We start from the raw sequence: 23,367 nt of genomic DNA on the forward strand, positions 1-23,367 counted from the left end.
GTGTTGTGTTTTAGATAGATACCTCAAGCTATGAACGTTCTGTAAGGTTTATAGTTCTACTGCACCACAGGTGGTAAAATTAAGGCTCAGAGAAATGAAATGACTTACCCAAGGTCACTGAGAAGAGATTCTGAGATTAAATCCCAGGAATGTTTCGAAAAATCACTTCTCTCATGCTTCAGAGCTCCCACAGGGCTTCTAAGAAAGCCTGGACTGTGGGTATTTGCTACATCGTTTGAGCTTTTGGTATTTGCCTAGAGTTGAAGTGAATGCTGCAAACAGAGCATGAGAGAGAGGCACCCACAGCCTCCATCACGACAGCCTTGCCCTCACCCTAATTTAGTAAGAATTTTTTTGTCTACATAATACCATGACCCTGACCATGATAGAGACAGAAAGAAGGTGTATTCTTTGTTCTTCTGTGTTTCTGTTGTCAGGTTAGGCATCCATGTTTTTAGGGCCCTGCTGCTGGGCTGCACCATCTTGTGTACTATTATCTCTACTTTTCTGATAAGAACTTGGGTGTGGGATAAGGCAGCTTTCCTAAGGTCTTACAGCCAGTAGATGGGGGAGCTTGTATCAGAACCAAAGGAACAAATGGATGAGTATTCACTTCCAGAGCAGTCCCTTTGTCTTCTATCCTCCCCTTTCCCCACCCCTTTACTTTCTTATCTCTCTGTGTCTATCTCTCCTCCTCTTCCAATAACTCTAGCTACCAGCTTAGCAAATATTTCAAACCATTGAATGGAAGAAGATTTTTTTCTGAATTTCATCAAATAATTTTAGTTGGGAGGTACAGAACACTAGAAGTTTTCTCGGATTTTCTTTTTGCCTTGGAAATATTTCATAGGGGGCACAAACTTGGGCAGGATGACAAAACTGGTGTCATTCTTTCATAGACATGGTCATTAGTAGACATCATGTATGAAAATGTATTCCTCATTAGTGTTCAGGGAATTTTAGCACTGGATTCAATCATTTAATAACATTATGTTTCCATTACTAGCCTCCAATGGAAAACCCTGCCCTTGAAACCCTTTTTCTTTGGCAGACAGAGCAGGGAATATTTGTATATCTGTTCTATGTGTGGGGCTCCATTCATGGAGCCCTTAAGTTGTACCTTCAACTCTGATGATTTTTCCTCTGGGATGTAAGGAACTGTTAATTCAGGAATGTTCAGTTTGAGAGCATACTCAATTTGATATGGCTTCATCACTGACCACATTACTCAGTTTTCTATCCTGTACAAACCTTGGTTAAGAGGATGCCTCCTGGGCTGGGGATATAGCCTAGTGGCAAGAGTGCCTGCCTCGGATACACGAGGCCCTAGGTTCGATTCCCCAGCACCACATATACAGAAAACGGCCAGAAGTGGCGCTGTGGCTCAAGTGGCAGAGTGCTAGCCTTGAGCGGGAAGAAGCCAGGGACAGTGCTCAGGCCCTGAGTCCAAGGCCCAGGACTGGCCAAAAAAAAAAAAAAAAAAAAAAAAGAGGATGCCTCCTGAGGGGATCAAAAGGGCCAGCCTCGGGTGGAGAGGGCAGTGAGGGATGCCCAGTAGGAGGAAGGAAGAGGTTGAGTGGAAGCAGAGAGAGAATGAGACCCAAAGATACATTAATAGGCTATCACCATAAGAAAGACAAGAGTAAGGCTTAGAAACCAAAGAGCAGATATATGGGACAAATAGTAAGGATAGCCAGATTCTAAGGCACAAAGCCTTCTATGTCCCTTTTCCCAGAACATAACCTTTTCCTTTGGCCCATATAATAAATATACCAATAAGAATTCTTGCTTAGGGGGCTAGATTGCATACAAGTGTTCAAGATCAAATATCCTGAAAGGAGATAAATGATGTGACATTAAGCCTTTGCAATCAGTTTGTTTTGCTGCCAGCAATTCAGCCTAGGTATAGAGGACAATGTAATTACACTGTGAAGGTCAAGTCCAAATATATGGGAAAGCCCAAAGGGAGCCAAATCTTGGGAGCATCTTTTCGTAGTCTCCCAATGTACGAAATTATAGGGGAACTATGACCAAAATAGTGTGATGAATAGAGGCAAGAAAAACTGAAAAGGAAAGCTCTGCTATTTTTTTTCTACTTCATTTGGTATGGGAAAATTTCATTCCAAACGTTTACCAGGCAATTACTATTGCAGGTCAGGTTTTGATCAAAGTGCTTCAGACAGATGAGGGCATAAGACAGAGATCCTATCTTCACATGCTAGTAGAAGACTCAATAAATAAAGGTCATGATAATTAAGTTAAGCAGTGTGTTAGAAAGGTTAGACGTAGAGGTGTGAGAGAATTTGAATCAGGATGGGGAGTGAGGCTCATGGCCGATTGTCAGCATTAAGTAGAGAGGAGCCAGTCACCTCATTTTGAAGGTGACATTTGGGAAAGTTTCAAGGAAATCAGTAGGAAGCCATGTGGATATGAAGGGAAGGAAGGGCATGCCAGGGAGACGAGCACCTAATGCAAAGGCTCAGAGTTCAAATTTGACTGGCTCCATTAGCACAGGGGAGAAAGAAGGTAATTCCAGGGTGGGGGGTGAGGGGGCGGGGTGGAAATGTAACTCCTGTTGGGCTTTGTCCCTTGTTTCTTTTATTCTCTTTTCTCTTTTTTTCCTCTTCTTTTATTTCTATTTGTTTTGTTGGTCATTGGGCTTGAACTCAGGGCCTGGGCATGGTCTCTCTCTCTCTCTCTCTCTCTCTCTCTCTCTCTCTTTTAGCTTAAGGCTAGTGTCCTACCACTTCGAGCCACAGCTCTACTTTTAGTTTTCTGATGATCAATTGGAGATAAAAGTCTCACAGACCTGTCCAGGCTGAGTTTGAATCGTGGTTCTCAGATCTCAACCTCCTGAGTAGCTAGGATTACAGGCGTGAGCCTGTTTCTTTTCAAATATGGCTTTGAAGTTCATGGTACATAGTAGATGCTTGGGAAAGCAAACTGCATGCTGAGCCACAGGCAGCACAGACCTGGGAAAAGGATAAGGAAAGAGTGGCGAAGTGCAATCTCCTGCATGCACTGATGCCAGACCTGCATCCTCAGGTCCTCACTTGCCTTGTCTGGTCTTGGTGTGATTCCTAAACTCCCTACTACTCTATTTCTGGTTTGCCTTCCACTTTCCATTCACACCTCTGCCAGACTTGTGTACCCTGACAGTGCACAGGAACCACAAGGCACAGCTGGATGAATGCACCACTTGGTGAAGCCCTGTCTCTTGCTGTGGCTGTGCCGGGGATGTCCCCACTCTTACTCATGCATGCAGAGAAAAGTAGTGTTCCTCCTGGCAGGATTTCATTTTTTTTTTCAGCTTCAAAACCTATCAGTCTGTGTGTAGATGTGGTCCAGACACAGGGCTTTTGGAGTGTAGGAAGGGCCATTCAATGAAGGCATGGCTTGAGAAAGACCGACGTGGCTGAAGAGCCACTTGTCCTTAAGGATGTAAGGAGAGTCACTCCCAGTAAAGCTGATGGAAGAGGCCACGTGAAACAGATGCTCTACACAAAATCATCATACACTACTTCGTGCCCTGGGTCTGGTCTCCACAAGGAGCTCAAGGATGTATAAGATGTTAATTTTCAAAAAAAGTCTGTAAGTCCTCTTCACTAGGACACAAGGGGGTAGAGTGAGGGCATGGAGGTGGGCTGCTCTCTCCTGCAGTAGTCATTTGCTGCCAAAGCCATTCATCCATTCTCTCCTCAGCTCCATTAGGATGTGCTGTGCCCGCGTTTCTCCACTGTGGGTGGACAAGGAACCCAAACTACACTGGCCTCACCAGAGCTCACCTGTCCTCCTGCTCTCCCCCAGAGTCCAACCAGGCTGTGTAACTTGCGTAACTAATAAAGACAACAGTTGGAGCAAGAAGGGAGGGTAGAGGACTACAGCAGTGAAATAAAGACTGATTCTTCTATATCAGGAAATCTATGGAGGCTGGGAAACTGTCATACTCCTGTAATCCCAGGACTCAAGGGGATCTTGAATTTGAGGCCCCAGCCTGGGATGTGTCATGAGACCCCATCTGGGGAGCAGGTAAAGGGAGAAGAAAAAAAAGAAATGCAAAGATTTTTCAGAGTAGTTCATTTCAGCAGCAGGTATAGCCTTTTAAGATTTTTGTTCAAAAACCAAGGGCAATTCCACAAATTTTGTTGTAAAGTTTAGTGCGGGGTATTCCTTACTTTTCTATGATTATTGTTTGTGGCCCACATTTAACAAATCATGAAAAGTCAAATTCCTGGCCCATAAATAATAAATATATTTTAAGGTGCTAATGATAATATTTTGAATATATTTTTGTTGTCAAATACAGTGCTTTCTTTTGTGGCAATGGGGATTGAAATCAAGGCTGTGCATGGCTTGCTTGTTAGGTTGGAGCTCTACCACTTGAGCCACACCTCCAGCCCTGATTTTGGCTATGATTTTGACATGGCTACAAGACTTTTCTGTCCAGATTTTAATTTTCAAAAAATTTCAATAAAATCTGGCCTCAAACTACCATTCTCCAGATTGCAACCTAACTAGTAGCTAGGATTGGAGGCACCTACCAAATATAGTACCTTCGATCAGAAAACTTGATTTCTCTACATTGAAAGTTGGCTGAGCCTGGAGGCTCTTGCTTTATATTTTGCTGTTTTCTTCAGTGTTCATTGTCTATGTTTTCATATGCTAACTGACCCAGAGCTAAAAACTGGGATTTAAGATTCTCACGCTCGCCCCCAAAAAAGTGATCATAATAAAATCTGACTTCTCAACAGAAACAATCACAATTCCCAATTCTTCAGTGGTCACCAGACCAGATTTTATTCTTCCGTATGTCTGACATCTATGGATCTCCCCCTCATACAGCAACGCATAACCAAGGGATTTGCCATACCCTTCATCCAAGACTTTGTTGTCTATGCTGGTGATGTTGATATCCATTTCACCCAGTCTTCTGGCCCTTCATTCTCCCTTCCCCCTTTTTCTTTGGTGTTTCACAACTCACCTCTCATACCCATATATGTAGGCTCTTGGCTACATGCAAGAGTTAGGGATTCTGAGCCAGTTCTGTTCTGTTCTGAGACCCAGGCAATGAGATTCCTGCCTACTGATAGATTGATCTCTGGTCTCTTCTGCTTTCCTTCTAAAGTATTCAGCCATTCAAGTCAGCTAAGAGAATATGTTCCTAGACCTGTACACTCCTCTTCTAATTCCATCTCTGAGTATCTAGGTCCACAGATTTCCTCACTTCCAAGGCCTCTGGAGGTGTCTCTTCGCAAGGGTTATCTATAGGACTTGGATGTTTATCAAAGGTTTGAACACATGAGTAAGAGGCTCTTTGTGGTGTGGGATGGAGCCAGCTGGGGATGTGGCTCAAATGATGGAATTCCTAGGATGCCCAAGGATGGAAGCAAAGGTGCAAAGAGAAGGGAGACCAAACTCATGCCTTTTACTTGAATAAAAATGGCTGGTGATTCTTCATTATTAACAGCTTTTAGTCCTGTGTTTTTAGTTTTCCACAACACCCATTCTTGGCATAGCCCTGCTTCCTGGAACTCTTCCAGATCACCTAGTAAAAGGGCCAGTCTTGTCAGTCCTGAGAAACCACAAAGTCCCAGACCATGTGTTTTCCTGGTTATGAGTAGGAGATACTCAACCTTTGTAAAACTGAATAGCAATTAATTTAATCATTGTGACAAATAAATCAAACAAGCTAGAGATAAATTTAACAATACCAATAAAACTTTTAAGTGATGTAGAGTAAAAAAAGTGGGGAAAAGAATGCGCAGTACAATAGTAATAAATATATATGAGGCTTGAGATTTAATATTAAAATTATAATTTTAAAAATTAAAAATTGACGAACAGATATATGGGGGTGTTTTGAGTATGGAGTAAGTTTCAGTTTCCCATTTAGGCAATTAGGGAAATACTTCATATTCATTTAACTGTGCAAATAAGCTGTATATATTCCTTGTTTGGCATAGTATACAATAATAAAATGTAAGAAAATAATAACAAAATGCAAGGAACAAAACAAATCAATATTTCATTTCCTATGTCAACTTCCTTAGAAGTTGGTGAGCATCCATTCATTCAGCAAACATCAATAACTCATGGATCAGCTGCTAAATTTTAAGCTCTGAAATGATACAAATAATTCATAACCTGTGGACTTCATTATTTTTCCTTGGACTTTCTACCTTATGCAGTATTAGCCAGAAAGGGTCCCATCTCTTAGCTGCCTCTCTTGGCAATGCGTATTCACATTACCTTGAAGGATATCTCAGTTGTCATGGTGAACCCGTGGGTGATGACAGGTTCTTCTTCTGCAGTCCTTCCTTTCCAACAGTCAAGCTCCACACAGCGACAACCAGACAGAAGCACTTGGCGATACATCTCCACAGAAGAGTTTCCAGCCAGCTGGCCAGCTACAAAACACCAGCAAGACAATCTCCAGAATCCCATTGAAACAAGCAACATTGTTAGTGTTGGCTTCCTAAAGAAGCTCTTCAACCATGTCTATGAGTTGAAACAGCTATTCACAGCTTTTTTCTGCCTCAGCATACCCTCAGGTTGCTGCACAAGCCCAGATAAAATCAATCATGTGTTGGACAAAGAAGGGAAAAAGATGGTGTTGTAACAGTGATAATGACATTTAATTAGTAACAGCTTACTATATGTCAGTTATTTTTGGACTTTGCATGTACTAAACATTTAATCCTCAAAAACAACTTCCCTCAATCCAGGCCTGTAATCCTAGCACTGGGGACACTGAGGCAGAAGGATTACTAGTTGAAGGCCAACTTGAGCTACGTAGTAAACCCCCATCTCAACAGCAGCAAGAAAAACAATAACAGAAAAACAAAAAAAAATCTGATATCACTATTGTATTAATAAAAAAATGTGTTGTAGAGGCATGGTTGGAATGGTAGAACGACAGCTACTGAAACCACATTACCAGAAAAACCAAAACCAAAATACATTTATGCTTTTTAGATAATAAAAATGGGAGAGAACAGTTCATTTGTCCAAGTTTCAAAGGACAAGACATGGAAATAAAACAACAACAACAACAAAAACCCACAACAACCTAACAGTACAGATTTTTTAAAACATAGAACACAAGACTTAACACTATTAAGATAGCACAAGTCTCCATGCTGACACAATTCTTGTCACAATCCAATAAACTGATACTCTGTTCTAAAAATTTATGTGGAAATATAATTTGCCTTCCTTAGTCAAAATAATATTGAAAAATATAAATTTGGAAGAATCACAGTTCCAAATTTTACAAGTTATTACAAAGTTAAAGCAAACAGATGGTGTGGTACTCTGCTAAGGATAAACATACAGACGAATACAGCAGCAGTAAGTGCCCAAGAATAGACTTTCAACAGGTTACTAAGACAACTCAGTGCAGCAAGAACCTTCCCTTCAATGCCTTGCCTTGTGACAACTGGGCAGCCACATCCAAAGAATAGGGCTTGATTCCCATTTCATTAAACTCAAAATGGATCAAGTTCCTGAATATGAGAGCTAGAACTATAGATTCTATAGATAGATATATAGACACACAGATGATAGGTAAACAAATATAGATGAAAGATAGATATATAGGTAGATAGCTAGATAGAGTGCAGCAACAAAAACAAAAGGGAAACCATAAAAATTTAAAGTTTCTGTGAACAGAGCTAAAATGCCTTAGTGAAATGATGAGATTATCAAAATAAAGTTCCCTGAGAAGCCACTGAGGAGGGTCCAAAACTACCAAAACTTTTTCACTTAAGAAGTCATTAGAAGTCACTAAATTCTTGATTTATTATTATTATTAGTTGGTTGTAGGGTTTGAACTCAGGGATTAGGTGCTGTCCCTGAGCCTCTTTGTGCTCAAGGATAGTGCTCTACCATTTGAGCCACAGCACCACTTCCAGTTTTTGAGTGGTTAATTAAAGATAAAAGTCTCAGAAGGACTTTTCTGCCCAGGCTGGTTTTGAACTGCAATCCTCAAATCTCAGCCTTCTGAGTATCTAGGATTACAGGCGTGAGTCACTGGTGCCTGACTTGAAAAATTATTTTTAAAAGACTAATAATAAACAACTTCTGGGAGAAGGAACATTTTCATACAAATGGAAGTCTTTGGCTTTCCATGTTAACATTGGTTTGATTTATACCATTAGCTGCCATCATTTTTTATGACCATTTGGAAGATAGCATGTTGATAAGAACTGTCAAAAGAGACTTTGAAATGGACAAGATCTGCCTTATAGAGACACCCAGGAGGAAGAAAATGGAAATCAAGCTTCCTGACTTAATTTTATTTTGATGTGCATGTCACAACATCCCACCATCAGCTTAACAAAAGGATGACATTCTTGAGTTTTCCAGAGCCCTATAAATGTACTCGAAGTCTGATTATGTAGGGTGGAGTAACAACTTTACTGAAAAAATAAGTAAAATAAAGAACAAAAACCACTCATGTTAAACCCACAAACATGTTCACAAAAACAAAAATGCTGACAAAACAACCTAGAAATTTCCTGATAAGGCTTCAAAATGTATCACCTTTATAAAAGTTTATGAATGTATCTAGTGTATAGGGAGAAAATGGAAGGAGTAGAAGTAAAGGGGTTAAGATAACAATTTAGATTACTCCTACACTGTAGAGAGGGCTACCTTAGTGAAAGGTGAAAATTTTAAATAATTATCAGGCCAACTCATTGAAACTGCTTGCTCCTGCAAAACAAAACAAAACAAAACAAACCCTGGCAATGGTATTAAAGGACAGAGAAGATTTTTGTGTGTTTGTATTTAACATCATTACCTATTATGCAGAGTCTGAGCCTATTTCATTAATACTTTTGTGAGCAGCAAAGTGGCCATGGATTTAGAAGCTAGGTCAGAGTAAATGGTGTTCTTAGGCAAATAAATACCATGAGCAGCCATTAACCGAAGAAGACACATGTGTATGAAAGATCCCTAAGACTGGTTGACTTTGTTGACAGTCATGGCTGTGTTGAAATGGAATATGGAAGCTCAGAACTAAATTAACGGAGGTGGTCAGATCTTTTAGTAGTCAACTACCTTAATTAACTAATTAATTCATTTGGGAAGGATCATATCTCACTGTGTACATGCTGACCTCTAGCTTGCCAATCATTGGAGCATGTGCTGTGCTCAGCTTCAATTATCTTGGTTTTTGTATTTGAGCTAACAACCTCTTGATTAATGGATAAACTTCTTCAATGTTTATTTATTTATCTTTGCCAGCCCTGGGCCTTGGACTCAGGGCCTGAGCACTGTCCCTGGCTTCTTTTTGCTCAAGGCTAGCACTCTGCCACTTGAGCCACAGTGCCATTTCTGGCCCTTTTCTATCTATGTGGTGCTGAAGAATTGAACCCAGGGCTTCATGTATATGATGCAAGCACTGTTGCCACTAGGCCATATTCCCAGCTTCTTCAAAGTTTAGTGCAACTCTAACATCTACCAATCCTAAAACTAAGAATGCTGTACTGCCATCTGAAACCTACCGAAGAAATTTCTTCTTTTGCAGTACCCTCCCTCCCTCTTCATGAACCTCTTACCAATGTAATTTGTAAAGGTGTTGATTTATGGCTTTCTTTGTTTCCATGGTTACAGGGGAAGATGCCATTCAGGATAATCTGAATCTATAGGCCACAGTTACTCATATTTAGTTCATCATAAACAGTCTTCTGATTTCCTTTCAAAACATACTTGCTATTTTACATCTATACTACCTAACAAACATGTGACCATTTGGTTAGAAACGACTCAAAAGGTTTTTAGCAACTATTCTTTGGATTTTCTTGGGAAAAAATTTTCTTTTGTCATTTGAAAGACAGTTAAAAAGAATTTAGCATACTTTTGAGTACTGATCAGACAGTGTTTTGAAAGGTGTGGTAAGGCATATGGTTGGGCTTGTGAGATGAAGAAAAATCCTGGAAAAAACTAGAGGGGGAGAGAGAGAGAGAGAGAGAGAGAGAGAGAGAGAGAGAGAGAGAGAGAGAGAGAGAGAGAGAGAGAGAGAGAGAGAGAGAGTCAGAGACTGAGATTGAGACAGAGACTCAGAAATAGTTAATTGTGAAGGACCTAAAGCTATCCAAGTCCTTCCAAGGTAGGCTTGTTGCTCATTATTAAAATGAATAATTTTTACGAATAATCAAGTCTCCAAAGAACCTGTATTTTAACAACTAATGTTTATCTGTAATGGTCTCATTCCTTTAAATGCACATTAGGCTCCCTGTATGTATTACTTCATTTATGGAGACTTTTTTTTTTCTTTGAACACATGCATTGTTAATCTCCATTACTCTCTCTTTTTCTGTGCGGAGACTCACACTTGCTGTACTTTTCTTCCTAAAATCCTGTGCTTCTCTTTGTTACATACCATCTATTATAGTTTCATTTGATTTGATCCCATAACTATATCATCACTATAGCAAAGACCAAGGACCTCCAAGGGTTGGGGCTGTTGTTCTGTCACAAGGCATTCAATATTTGGCATTCTTTCTCTGGTCATGAACACTCTTGGAATACGTTCCAAACCCATGATTGAACTTGGAGCTGAAGTTCTGTCTTAGATTAATTTATGACAGTGCTTCTGGTCACAGCTCTGCAGCTCATCACTCAAATGCATTCATTTTGAGTGGCTGGTTACATTCACTAGAGCTTTGTTTCATATTACTCAATGTATGCCAGAAGACAGAAAAGATCAGAAAATTAAAATAACTTTTTTTTTAAAAAAAACACAAGACTTCTGGGAAATTTCTCATTTTGTAAACCCCACTGTATAATTATCTACTTCTATGTTTACCACTACTTACTGTGTTTCTTTCAACCTCTTGGGTGAGAAGTTTCTAGAATATGACACAATTGTTAACTGAGTGGCCTTTATATTGTTTTGTGTTGGTCCTGGGGCTTGAACTCAAGGCCTGGGCTTTCTCCTGGTGCTTTTTTTCCTTCAAAGCTAGGGCTCTACCACTTGAGCCATAGTTCCATTTCTGGCATTTGTTGTTTGGCTGGTTAATTGGAGATAAGAGTCTCCTGGACTTTCATGCCTGGACTGGCTTTGCACTGTGATCATCAAATTTCAGCCTCCTGAGTAGCTAGGATTACAAGGATGAGCCACCATCAGTGGCTCACGTGGCATTTCAGTGGTCTGGCCTTCTTCAATAAACATTGTCTCCTTTAATAAGTGGAGGAGTAACTATTTGTTTGCCTTCGATTTTATGACAGCTTTTCAGGGCATACCTACACCTATTAGAATAGTCCAAATACACACAATGTGCTGTTTGCCTTGATCATCTTTGTATGGAGCAGTCCGACTACTCCTCTCTTCCACAGTATCAGCCGCTGCCCCAGTGAGATCACGGAGCTTTCTTGAACATAAACCCAACTAACTCACCATGAGATGGCTTAGCTGAGAAAGTGTAGAAGATCTTTAAGTCATTCCAACTCTTGGGGAAAAAAAAACATTAGGAACATACTTTTCTTATTATAGGAGTATCACCATCAAGGTTGCATGTATTCCCAAATGCATGTGTACAAGAGTCATGATACTAGTTACTAGGAATACAAACATGAGCCATCATCCTGGCCTTATCACCTAAGAGTGGAAGCAAGTAGAAGTTAAAGCAGGGAGCTTCAACCTTCATCCCACCGTGTACTTCACGACATCCTTTCTTTTTCTTACTCCTTGCCAATAGAATATTATGTTTAAACTCTCATAAGCTTCAGGATTCCCTCTCCAGCACTGTAGGAAATCTAGAATATTCTCAGGAAGAAAAGACAGTGTCATGGGCTAAGGTAGCGATGCCTGTGGGCATGGCAGTGTTTTGTGAACTCTGGGATATTTTCCTCATGATTAGATAGGGCTATATATAGACAGGGACTTTTCTTTGTGTCCTGTGTGGATCTTGGTCTACAGGGAGGCTGGTACTTGGAGTGCCAGTCATCCTAAAATCATAAGAGGAAAAAAAAAAAAGCACTGGTATGGCCTGTTATATCAATGAACTCTGGATTCAACCAACCTTCAAGCACTCCTCCTTCAGATGACTTGCTGTGTGAAATAATACATTCCTTAATTTTTAAAGTCATTTAGTGTCCTCATATTTTTAGCCACAAGGACTCTGGATGTTTTAATTCATCGTAATTTTAGAAACAAAGAAGCCTCAACTCAAAAGAGGTAAGTAAACTTGTAAGTTGGTAAGTGGCAAATTTAAATAGGACTTGTTTATTTCCTATGCTCATCTTTCCTTTCTAATACCCAATTTTCTTAGATTTGTGTATACTTTAAATAGAAAATACAAGTTAAAAGATTGCACATGCTAAGGAATAAAGAGTGATGTAGAAGAAGGGAGTGAGAGATTCTCCATGAATAAAAGGATAATGGTTGATCCACAATCATGAAATTAGGTTTTGAATCATTGTGACCTCTTTCCTGAAGTCACTACTGGATATGAGTGGAGAAGTTGGATAATTATTTGAGGCAGTCAGATAATTTAATCAATCAAAATATTGGAGAAATCAAATTTAATGCTTTTCAACATTGAAACCTCAAATCTAATAATATTCTGAGCTCCATAGGGTGTTTGTTATTTGGAGATATATCACATTGTCTTGTCTTTGTATAAAATCTTCATCGCTAACATGGTTTAGGTTTATGAAATGATGCCAAGATAGAGATTGAAAGGATGCGTTCTAGCTCTGAAGATTTTTCTTGAAACATCAGGGTGAAATCGTCAGGAAAAACAATCATTTCAAACATAATCACTACTGGGTATATTGTCAATGATACCCATAACTCTCAAAATGACTGTCATAATTAAAAGCTAACTCATTCTCTTCATATATTGTTCTCATTGACCTGATTTATTTTCCCCATTGGATCTACCTTGTAATTCAACAAGGGGCAATAATGAGGAGAGAAAAAAAAAAACCCACAAAAATGCATTGGAAAATAGATTGATTTTTTTTTTTTTGGCCAGTCCTGGGCCTTGGACTCAGGGCCCGAGCACCGTCCCTGGCTTCTTCCCGCTCAAAGCTAGCACTCTGCCACTTGAGCCACAGCGCCGCTTCTGGCCGTTTTCTGTATATGTGGTGCTGGGGAATCGAACCTAGGGCCTCGTGTATCCGAGGCAGGCACTCTTGCCACTAGGCTATATCCCCAGCCCCAATAGATTGATTTTTATACTGTGTTTTTAATTATTATAGTCCTTCAAAAGTAAAAAAGGAACCCTTTCACATAATGAAATTCTCCTTACTTTGATTTAAAGTGGAATTTTAAAGAAATACTAGTTCTTACTCACCCCTTCTTCCCCTTGCAAAAAAAACCCAAAAAACAAAAAGCAAGATAAGGATTGGTGATCATATTACTTAACAACACCAGTTTGTGAGGCCATTTTTTCACCTATGTTCAAAAAACAGTAAAGTTAAGTGTTATCTTCCCATAACAGGAAGTGCTAGCATTTCTTAGATGCATTTGAATAGAAAAACCTTTCTGTTTCTATAAAGCTCCTCATTTTAAATAGAGTTCCTATAGATAAAATTTCCACTTGTCTTCAAAAATGACTCTAGAGTATAAAATCTAACTTATTCTTTTAGGTATTGATTTTAAAATTTAATTAGATTCTATTGGATTTGGCTTTGGTTACAATTTTATTTTATAGCATTCTTAATTGGTTTTGGGGGAGTTTGAATTTTTAAAACAGAGATGTTGCAACTTATGTAAAGGCTTTTGAGAACCAGGCATATATCAGTTTAATTTACAATTAAAATGATGATATTATTACTAATTTATGAACTAAAACTAAATTTTGACCCTAAATCAAAGAAGATTTCAGGCAAAACCTTATAAAGCCTGTGCTAATATTCTTACATAGATCTTTTTCTCTCTGTCTCTGTTTGTTTCTCTCTCTTTTTCTGTGTATCTCTCTCTATTTCTCTATCTCACTCTCTCAGTCTCCCTGTCTTTGTTTCTGTCTCTTTTTTAATTCCATAGGGTTCCTCTTAATTATTCTGAATGAAAATAAAGGAGTTTAAATTAAACAAGGTAAACCTATGAAAATTTTTTAATTTAGCTCAACTCTAATATGAATTTTAGTACAATTCATAGCTCTGAAAGTGGGACTAAGATGAACAACAAAATGTCACTCAAGAGCTGAATAGAATTTAAGACTGCTCACGTTTTCAAATTTGGGGTGTTTGAAATGTGTATTCTAACACTGGAACTTAAATAATTGGGCAGAGAAACAAGAATGTTCATGGTTCAAATACACAACTCTGGAGACAGCTAGTTGGGCATTTTTTTTTTTATCAATGAGTAATGTGAGGGCTGAGAATGCAGCTTAGTGGTAGACTGCTTGCCTAGCACGTGAGAGGTACTGGGTTTCATTCTCAGTATCAAAAGTAAAACAAAAGGGCTGGGGATATAGCCTAGTGGCAAGAGTGCCTGCCTCGGATACACGAGGCCCTAGGTTCGATTCCCCAGCACCACATATACAGAAAATGGCCAGAAGCGGCGCTGAGGCTCAAGGGGCAGAGTGCTAGCCTTGAGCGGGAAGAAGCCAGGGACAGTGCTCAGGCCCTGAGTCCAAGGCCCAGGACTGGCCAAAAAAAAAAAGTAAAACAAAAGATGATAGGACGACTAATTCCCAACAGCTCTATCTTTTGACAAGTTTTAGCCACCTATATGCTAACTCTTCAAATTTAAACCAACTTGACACCATAGAACCATAATCTCTACCATGTCCACACTCACAAAGTTACAAGGAGGAATGGCTTTATGAGTGAAAGTCAGGAAATTAACTCAGCTGAAGCTTCCTACTGAAATGAAGTTACAAAAAATACAGAGGCTTGGAATGTAGCTCAATGTCAGATTGCTCGCCTTAGTGTCTACAGAACCCTGAGTTCAATCCCCTAGGCCTGCGAAACAAGAATAAAACAAAAAGCCCCCAAACAGTAAAACAAAACGTAATTTTATAGACATTTGACCTACATTTTGTAGTTTTTATTGTTTATATCAGTAGGGAACATTTTCCCAAGAACTACTATATTGTCATAGTAAATAGTAATTATGCATAATTTGTGAAGCATCAAAATGGGTAATAAAAGCAAAGCTATAGAAACAAGAATTTAAGTGGGAAGAAAGAAATGGAAATATCTTTGTGAACCATGCCCACCCAAAAAAGAAATAAAGTTCTTTTCCAAAGGCCTATGAACTTGGATGGGAGATATGGAACTTTGGAAGTCTCCAGAGAAGTAATGAAATCTAAGGAGGGTATCTAAGTGGACTCTTGAACTTAATGAAACTGGCAGTGGTTTTACAATCAGGACCAAGCATTATTTAGCACTGTCCCGCTGGAAGCAATGGTCCATGTTGCCTCTCTGAATCTGGGTAGACTTGTGAGTCTTTTGATAAATAAAGAAACAATATCATGAAGCTGTAGTCATTAAGTGAAAAACGACACATCAAAACTCCTTCTTCTCTTTAAGATATGTGTTCTTGTAACCCTGAGCTTCCATGTAGGAAGTGCACCTACCTTAGGGTTACCTTGACGTGAGAAAGCCCAAGCTACAAGTTGAGGCCTTTTCTAAACAATTAGGTTCATAGTTATGACTCATTCCAGCTTTGAGTCATTCTAGCTGAAGTGCCTGGCATGTTGGAGAAGGTTCCAGATGACTCAGGCACCCAAGAACCCCACTTCCCCTTGTCCTCCTCTTTTTTTCTCCCTCCCTCCCAACCTCCCTTCCAACCTCCCTCCCTCCCTTCTCTCCTCTCCCCCCTCTTCTCTTCTTCCTACTTTCACTCTGCTCTTTTACTGAAAATTAAGTGTGAACTCAGAGTCTCTTGCTTACTCAGCTGGTGCTCTCCCACTTGAACCATGCCTTTAGCCCAGCTTTTAGCTACTTATTTTTGAAGTTGACTTTTGTAGTCTTTTCTCCGGAGGCTAGCTTTGAACTTCCACTCTCCAGATTTCAACCTCCTTCACAGCTTTGCTGAAAGATGTGAGTCACTGGCACCAAGCTTCAGTCCCTTTATTCTGTTCCCAGGTGGGAGCTAAGATAACATGGAATTCATAGGTACATCCCTTCTTCTCACTATCTGAGTAGGGGTCCAAATAAAGTAATGTGTACTTTTATGCCACTGCTTTGCTATGAAGCAGTATGTGACTTTTACAGAGTTCAGGATGAGCTAGACAAAGAGTCATGGCACTCATCTTTCTCAGTAAATAAGGCTTTGCACCTGAGTTGAAATTCTCTCCCAAGTGAAAAGCCACTCCTGAAGCATGAGGAGCTTCAACCAGGAAGAGTCAGCAAGTAAGCTCTCAGTCTTCTGTGGTCTTGTGGAAGGTCTGGCTTTATAACTTATATCTGTTGGGATCATATGAAGTAGGAAAATGATGTGGTTTTTAAATAGCATTGTTTGGAGGAAATGTATTTGAATTATGAAAAATATTCTGAGCTGATTAAAATATGTGTTGATTAAAACTTTGATTGTAAACTACAGTGAGATTATGTAAGTGTACATACACAAACAAATGTGTTGATATTTTCCTTTTTGATGATTTACTAGAAACCACACCAATACAACATTTAGATTGATTTAGGAAACTCACTGTTGCTTTTTTCCTACTTAGTTATAATATTTATTACAGAAGATAAATTTTCACAGACTTTTTTGTTCTATATCTCTGTTTCACCTTGAAGTAAAAGCAATTTACCTTCAGGAGAAATAGCCCTCTTACAGGTGAAACAGAGCCTAGAGATGTAACTGGAATTGTAAATGGATTTTTTCTTTTTCATTTCTGTTTTTTTTCTCTCTTCTATTTTTGCAATACTTGGAATGAAACCCAGGGCCTCAAACATGCCAGGCAAGGCCTCTGTCCCTGAACCACTTTTCTAGCACTGCAAATGCTTTAAATTCATTGAAGAATGAATCATACTGCACAAAAATTCCATTGGGCCAAGGATAGCAGACATGGATGTATTTCAGATGACTTAGGAGCTTAGGCAGGCTGTGAAGAGACACATTCTACTGCTTCACAAGCATTGGCATGAGTGCTTATGGGTGGAGAAAGATTGAAGTGGTGGAACCCAGCATTCCCTGAGGCTCTTTAGATGAAGGAAACCAAACAATTATGGTCTTCATTTTGGAACCACAGAGATCAGACTGGCCAAAGGACTTAGTCAAAGAAGGACAAATTCTTACCTGTGAGGTAGGTGTTGTGTGAGGAATTAATGAAATAGTGAGACAGGGGCTGAGACATATCTTCATTCAAATCCAGTTTCTCAGGTGAAACAACTCCGTTTTCTTCTCCACTCAGGTAGCGCATAAACCCATCCACTGATATCTGTCCTGGAGGAAATGAGAGTTAAGAAAAATATGAATGCATTCCTCTCTCTCTGTCTGTCTCTCTGTCTGTCTGTCTGTTTCTCTCTCTCTCTCTTTCTCTCCATCTGTAGTGTGGGGGTTTGAAATTAGGGTCTCACATTGCTAGATGAGTACTCTTACTGCTGAGCTTCTAGCCTTGATTACAGATGTTTATTTCTGACACAAGACACTGATTCCCACCCAGGCACAAATCTGGCATTATCTGCCCGTTTGGCTTCTGACCTGAGTCAGGGAAACAAGTGTGTGCATCTGCATCCATCTCTCTTTTGAAGAGGAGTGTCATGAACCTTTTTGGCCTGGGATGGCCTTGAACCAAGATCCCTCCTTAGGATTACAGATGTTGAACCCAGCAGAGTGGAGCCTTTTTTTCTTGTTGATAAGTCATGGGGCTTGAACTCTGCGCCTGGGCACTGTCCCTGAACTCTTCAGCTCAAGGCAAGTGCTCTACTACTTGAGCCACAGAGCCACTTATGGGTTTCTAGTGGTTAATTAGATATAAAATTCTCATAGACTTTCCTGCTTGGGCTGGCTTTGGACCATGATCCTCAGACCTCAGCCTTCTGAGTAGCTAGGATTAAAGACATGTGCCACAGGCACCTAGCTAGAATGGATCTTTTTTTTCAAAGTATTAACTGATATCATGTTGCTTTAACATCAACCCTCTAAGCCTTCACCTCAAACTCATTTTGATATGGATAAATAATATTTTAAGTTTGGATAAATAAAATGAAAGAAAATGTAGATTCCTGACCCTTGAATTTGACAGGACTTAAATAACAAACACCAACCTTTTCTTTTTTAAATATAAAAATTGTGTATCAACTTTATGGATAGTGTCTAAAAATTACCAGTGTTAATTTCTGGGTGATAGAAGTGAGTTTCCACACTTTTTATTATGGATATCATACAAGATAATTTTATAAGAGAAATGCAAATATGTTTTATTAGTTAACATGAAGTGGAAGTATTTTAAAATATGCATATGGTCTTGGCAACAAAAATAAGGTGTCTATAAATGAATGTCAGAATAAAATCCACTAAAGTACCAAAATAGGGATTCTTTTAAAAACAATGCCAAGTAATTTTGGGACATAGCTATCATGATAGTTTAAAATGTTTTGGAAGCTGGGCACTGTTGTCTTATGCCTCTAATCCTAGCTACTCAGTACGCTGAGATCTGAGGCTCACACTCTGAAATCAGCTCAGGCAGGAAAGTCCATGAAAATTTTTTGCCTCCACATAACCACCAAGAGGCTGGAAGTCGAGCCCAAGAGATAAAGTGCCTGCTGTGAGAAAAAGTGCTTAGGCCCTGAGTTCAAGCCCTCAGATTGTCACAAAAAATTTGGAGTATAAAACTTATTGAGTTAAAATTTCCCCTAGGAAAAGCCAATTTGTTTATAGTCTTCCTATTTTGTGTAATAATTCCAGCTTGAAAGCTATAATCCAGTCTAAAGTCTACATTCTTTCTTCCTTTGCTTTTTTTCCTCCCTCTGCACCTTTTATTCATTTAACACCCATTTATTTAATTTAACACATAGACACAATAAAATGAAAGCATAGAAAACACAGCCTCTGCCTTCAAAGAGATCTCTGTACTAGAAAGCAAGACCATTCACTCCTGAATGAGGCATTAACACCTCAAAGCAGGTGATGCAGCTATCCTTGTCATTCTTAGGGTCTATCATGATGCTTTTTGAATGGCATTCAGTCTCTTCTTTTTCATGATTATCGTTACTGAAAACAGAAAAGAAGTCCTTTTGAAACTGGAAAACAGTATAATTTTGATTCTTTTTTTTATTAGGTCAAATCATATGAAATTGCTCATTTTGGCATTTCTACCTTATGTAAATGGGTATTTCATACAACTCAATTACTACCTGTAACTATTCCTTGGAGGGCAGGCAGTAACTCCAAATGTCTTCTAGGCCAGGGAAGAAATATAATAGAACTACTGAGTGAATTTACATACCAGGGAGCATGAGGTTTAGTTAACAGTCTAGTAGAAATCAGGTAAGGTATTCCTTCTCTAGGCATGTAAGCCACATCAATAGAAGACTGGGTAAATTAACATACCTTAATAGGATGCTACATTTAACCCTGAAGCTGCCATTTAAAGAAAATTTTGTCAGACCAAATATCTTTCAATCTGTTCAATGAATTTTAAAGGCAATTAAAATAAGACATGCCAACAGGGCAGAGATGACAAATGAATACATTAGCATCAATTTCCTCTTATTGTTAATGACTTCTGGGCATTTGTGTGGAGAATGACTGAACTATGCTAGTGATTAATCTTAATATCAGTACTGGATACAAGACAGAAAAAGGAGGCACATAGGCTACAAATGTTATCCCTCAATGAAGATACTTTTAGTTTGGATGAAGATGTAATTATTTGTCACATGCTGAAGAATTGAAGAATGTATCAATGTTTACTTAATTCATTAATGAGAAAGCCAGGAAGATTACAAAAGCAGGTCAAAGGTGCTATGAGACAACACACACACACACACACACACACACACACACACACACGCACACGCACACGCACACGCACATACATATTCTACCTTATTTTTTGGTCCTTGAATAGTCTGATAAATATGTTCTTGCACATGCTAAGCATGTACTCTATGATTGATATGCATCCTCTACATCTATATTTGGATTTTTCCCCACAAATAATACAAAAAACATATACAATGTTGCTAAGTTAAATACAAAGTTGAGTAGTATACTATATGCAAATAAACTACAAATGTTTAGGCTATCTTGTCTACTTTTATTATTTCACAGAAATCAAAGATTTTTAACTGTGTCTGTGTGTCATGTGGTATGCATATGTGTGCATGCACACATGTGTATGTGTGCACGCCTGTGCTAGAGATTAAACTAGGACCTTATGTATGCTACGGAGGCATTCTACCCACTTCCACATCCTTAACATAATATTTATCATAGATTAAATTCAGTAAAAACAAGAGTAATTTAAGTTAGTATTCTTGACATTTATTATGACATTAAATACTTTTTTAAATGTAGTGAACCATTTTATCTAACATTGAATATGAACAATGTAAATCTAGAGAGACAGTGACCAGACATCAGGCATCAACCTCTCAGCCCTAAAGCTTGCTTTGCTAACAAAAGGATCAAGTATTCAAGATCTTTCCTCCTTCGCTCTGTGCTTACTAAGTAGGTGTGCTAGAGTTTGAGATACCCCACTAATTACTCCTCCTTTTTTATTTACTCCACTGGTTATTTATTATTTTTTTTTTTTGGCCAGTCCTGGGCCTTGGACTCAGGGCCTGAGCACTGTCCCTGGCTTCTTCCCGCTCAAGGCTAGCACTCTGCCACTTGAGCCACAGCGCCACTTCTGGCCGTTTACTGTATATGTGGTGCTGGGGAATCGAACCTAGGGCCTCGTGTATCCGAGGCAGGCACTCTTGCCACTAGGCTATATCCCCAGCCCTCCACTGGTTATTTTGAAGGTAGACTTTTGCTTTTTGTCTAGGCTTGCCTAGACTATCATCCTCTTTTGTTGCTGGAATGATAGATGTGTGAACTCCCCTCAGCCATTGGTTGAGATATAAGAATTTTACAAACTTATATGCCTGGGTTGACCTTGAACTACAATCTCTCAACCTCTACCTCCCAAGTAGCTAGGATTACAGGCTTCAGACACTGCATGTGGCTTTCAAGACTTCTGAGGCATCAAAAGATAGGCAGAGATATGCCAAAGTAAAAAAATGTGAAAATAAAGATGTAGTCAGTGTGTAATTTAATAAGCATTAGTGAAGGGACCAGTAGTTCAACTTCATAAACACAGATTGTTTGGAAAAAGAAATTAGTTAAAAAAAAACAGAGCAAAAAGACTCAAAGTATAGCTTAAGTGGTAAAGTACCTGTCTAGCAAGTATGGGACTCTAAGTTCAAATTCTAGCATCAGTAAAAAATTAAAAATATATATATTTTGTATGCACTTCATTACATTGTATGTGGGGAGCAACTGCTCCATCAATACTCATTCCTCCTCTTTGGTATAGGCCTGGAAGAATTTCCTATTATCAGTCCTAAATTTAAAAAAAAATAGCTCTTACCACTACAGAACTGGAGACAGTGTCTTTCAAAGAACCATTCTTTGTTCCACACAAGAACCAAGAATAGCTCATAGATTGCTGGACATTGATTTAAATGCATCAGTTTTAATTTTTTAAAAACAAATCTTGCATCATTTTCAAGATTTCTGGTGATATTTTTCAAGGGTCAGTTGACATTTTAAAAAGAGATAGTTGATGATACACAGAAGTGAAAGTTCTTGGGCACAAAGATAGGATGGGAGCTGGGGATGAAGTTCAATGAAAGGCTTGTCTTGAATGTTCAAGGTCTACATTTCTCTCTATCTAAAGAGATAACTTGTCAGAGAAAAATTCATTTATCATAAGATGATTAAACTCTATGATTAAATTTCCTTTCAATTGTATAAATTCAAGTGAGCCAGTATGTTAGACCTGATTGTTAAATGCAAACAGAATGTCCCATATTAGAATGAACTTTTAAAACATCAAATCACAATTGAAAATAATACTATAATTTTCTAGAATAGAATTAAGATAAAGAGAAATTAAGTTCAGAGGGTAAGTTCAGTTGGCAAGGTCTGACAGTAACATGTTTTCTTCAGAAAGATTAGTATACCTTCAACTGGACCTATCACTCACACAATGGCATCTAAAGATCTTAATAAGCATGTATAATATTTAACTAACAATCAAAGTAGGAAAATATAAATTCCTCAAAGAATGGAACAAAACCTTGTTGATCTATGAAACTATTTGAAAGAAATTCTGGTGTGCAATGAAGAAGGCAATGCATTCTATGAAATGGGAACCGAGCTGATTTAATTACAAAGGAATTAGTCTTGAAAGAGCATAAGATTAGAAGTGCCTTGATCAAAATGATAGACCCCCCCCCGGGCCATTTATGTATCTTGTCATTTGTTTTTGTTCTTTTTGTGATACTTTTGCTGTCAAAAAACTCTCAAATGTCATACAACGTTGCATGAATGTCCTGGCTATACACCATACCTTCTATCCATCTGGCCCTGTCTTTCCTTTGGGCTGATAATGACTGGGACTCAGCTGATCTTTTAACAATAACAGAAAGATAGAAATTCAAAACTCTGTTTGACACAACAATACCTTCCAAAGAGATTAATTAATTAATTAATGTGAAGGATCAGGCCGAGGACCTTGAGCACGCTAGTTAAGTTCTCTACTACTGAACTACTTTCACGGACCATAAAGATGCCTTAAAAGTCCAGTGAGACTCAGCTTCAGGGAATTCATGCTTACAAGTGCGTGAAAAAGATCTTGAATATTTACTGGGGTATGGGCTACTCCAATGTGTCTTCTAAACCCAGGTCCTTAAGGCTCTTAAGGGGAAATTTAAAAAGAGGATGAAGGAAGTTCTGGAGAAGAGGACAGAAAAATGGTGTTGAACTTTTGTGTACTGGTTAGCCAATCTTGGAAACATTTTCATCAATCACTTCTATAATGATTTGTCTTGTTCTCTTTTGCTTGAGTTACAATTGGACATATTTTACATATTTTGTATGTATGTATCTTTATATATAATATTTTGTCTCCCATTTTTCACAGTTTATTTGTTCTACTTTCTGAGGAATATTTATTCAGCTATTTCAGTGTTTTGTTTCTGCTAATTTTTAAAATATCTAAGGGACAATTTGTTTTCTCTAATATTCCTTTAAAAATACAGTATTTTATTTTTTCACAGAATGTACTTGTTTTTAACCTAATGATATAAATAATGTATGTAAATAATTGTCAGTACATAGTAATTTCTTCCTGCAAAGTAAATTCTTCTTGCTTATTTCTACTTTTTCCAACAAATTTTCCTCATATGTCTAGTAACTTAATTATCTGTTTCAAATTGGCAGAGTGAAAAGCTGATTGCGTT

At 38.5% G+C, this 23,367-nt stretch overlaps 1 protein-coding gene across 3 annotated transcripts in view; it reads right to left on the bottom strand.

Annotated features, from left to right (window-relative positions):
- Positions 1-23,367, bottom strand: part of Plcb1 (phospholipase C beta 1) — a 616,577-nt gene that overhangs the window by 144,123 nt on the left and 449,087 nt on the right. For all 3 annotated transcript variants that reach the window (XM_048348812.1, XM_048348814.1, XM_048348813.1), the window contains 2 exons: positions 17,210-17,356; positions 6,250-6,407 (listed from right to left, as the gene is read on the bottom strand). In XM_048348812.1, coding sequence (XP_048204769.1) covers positions 6,250-6,407; positions 17,210-17,356 — 305 coding nt within the window. The remainder of the gene's footprint in view (positions 1-6,249; positions 6,408-17,209; positions 17,357-23,367) is intronic.

Source organism: Perognathus longimembris, chromosome 6, assembly GCF_023159225.1.
Source record: "Perognathus longimembris pacificus isolate PPM17 chromosome 6, ASM2315922v1, whole genome shotgun sequence".
Taxonomy (NCBI): Eukaryota; Metazoa; Chordata; class Mammalia; order Rodentia; family Heteromyidae; genus Perognathus; species Perognathus longimembris.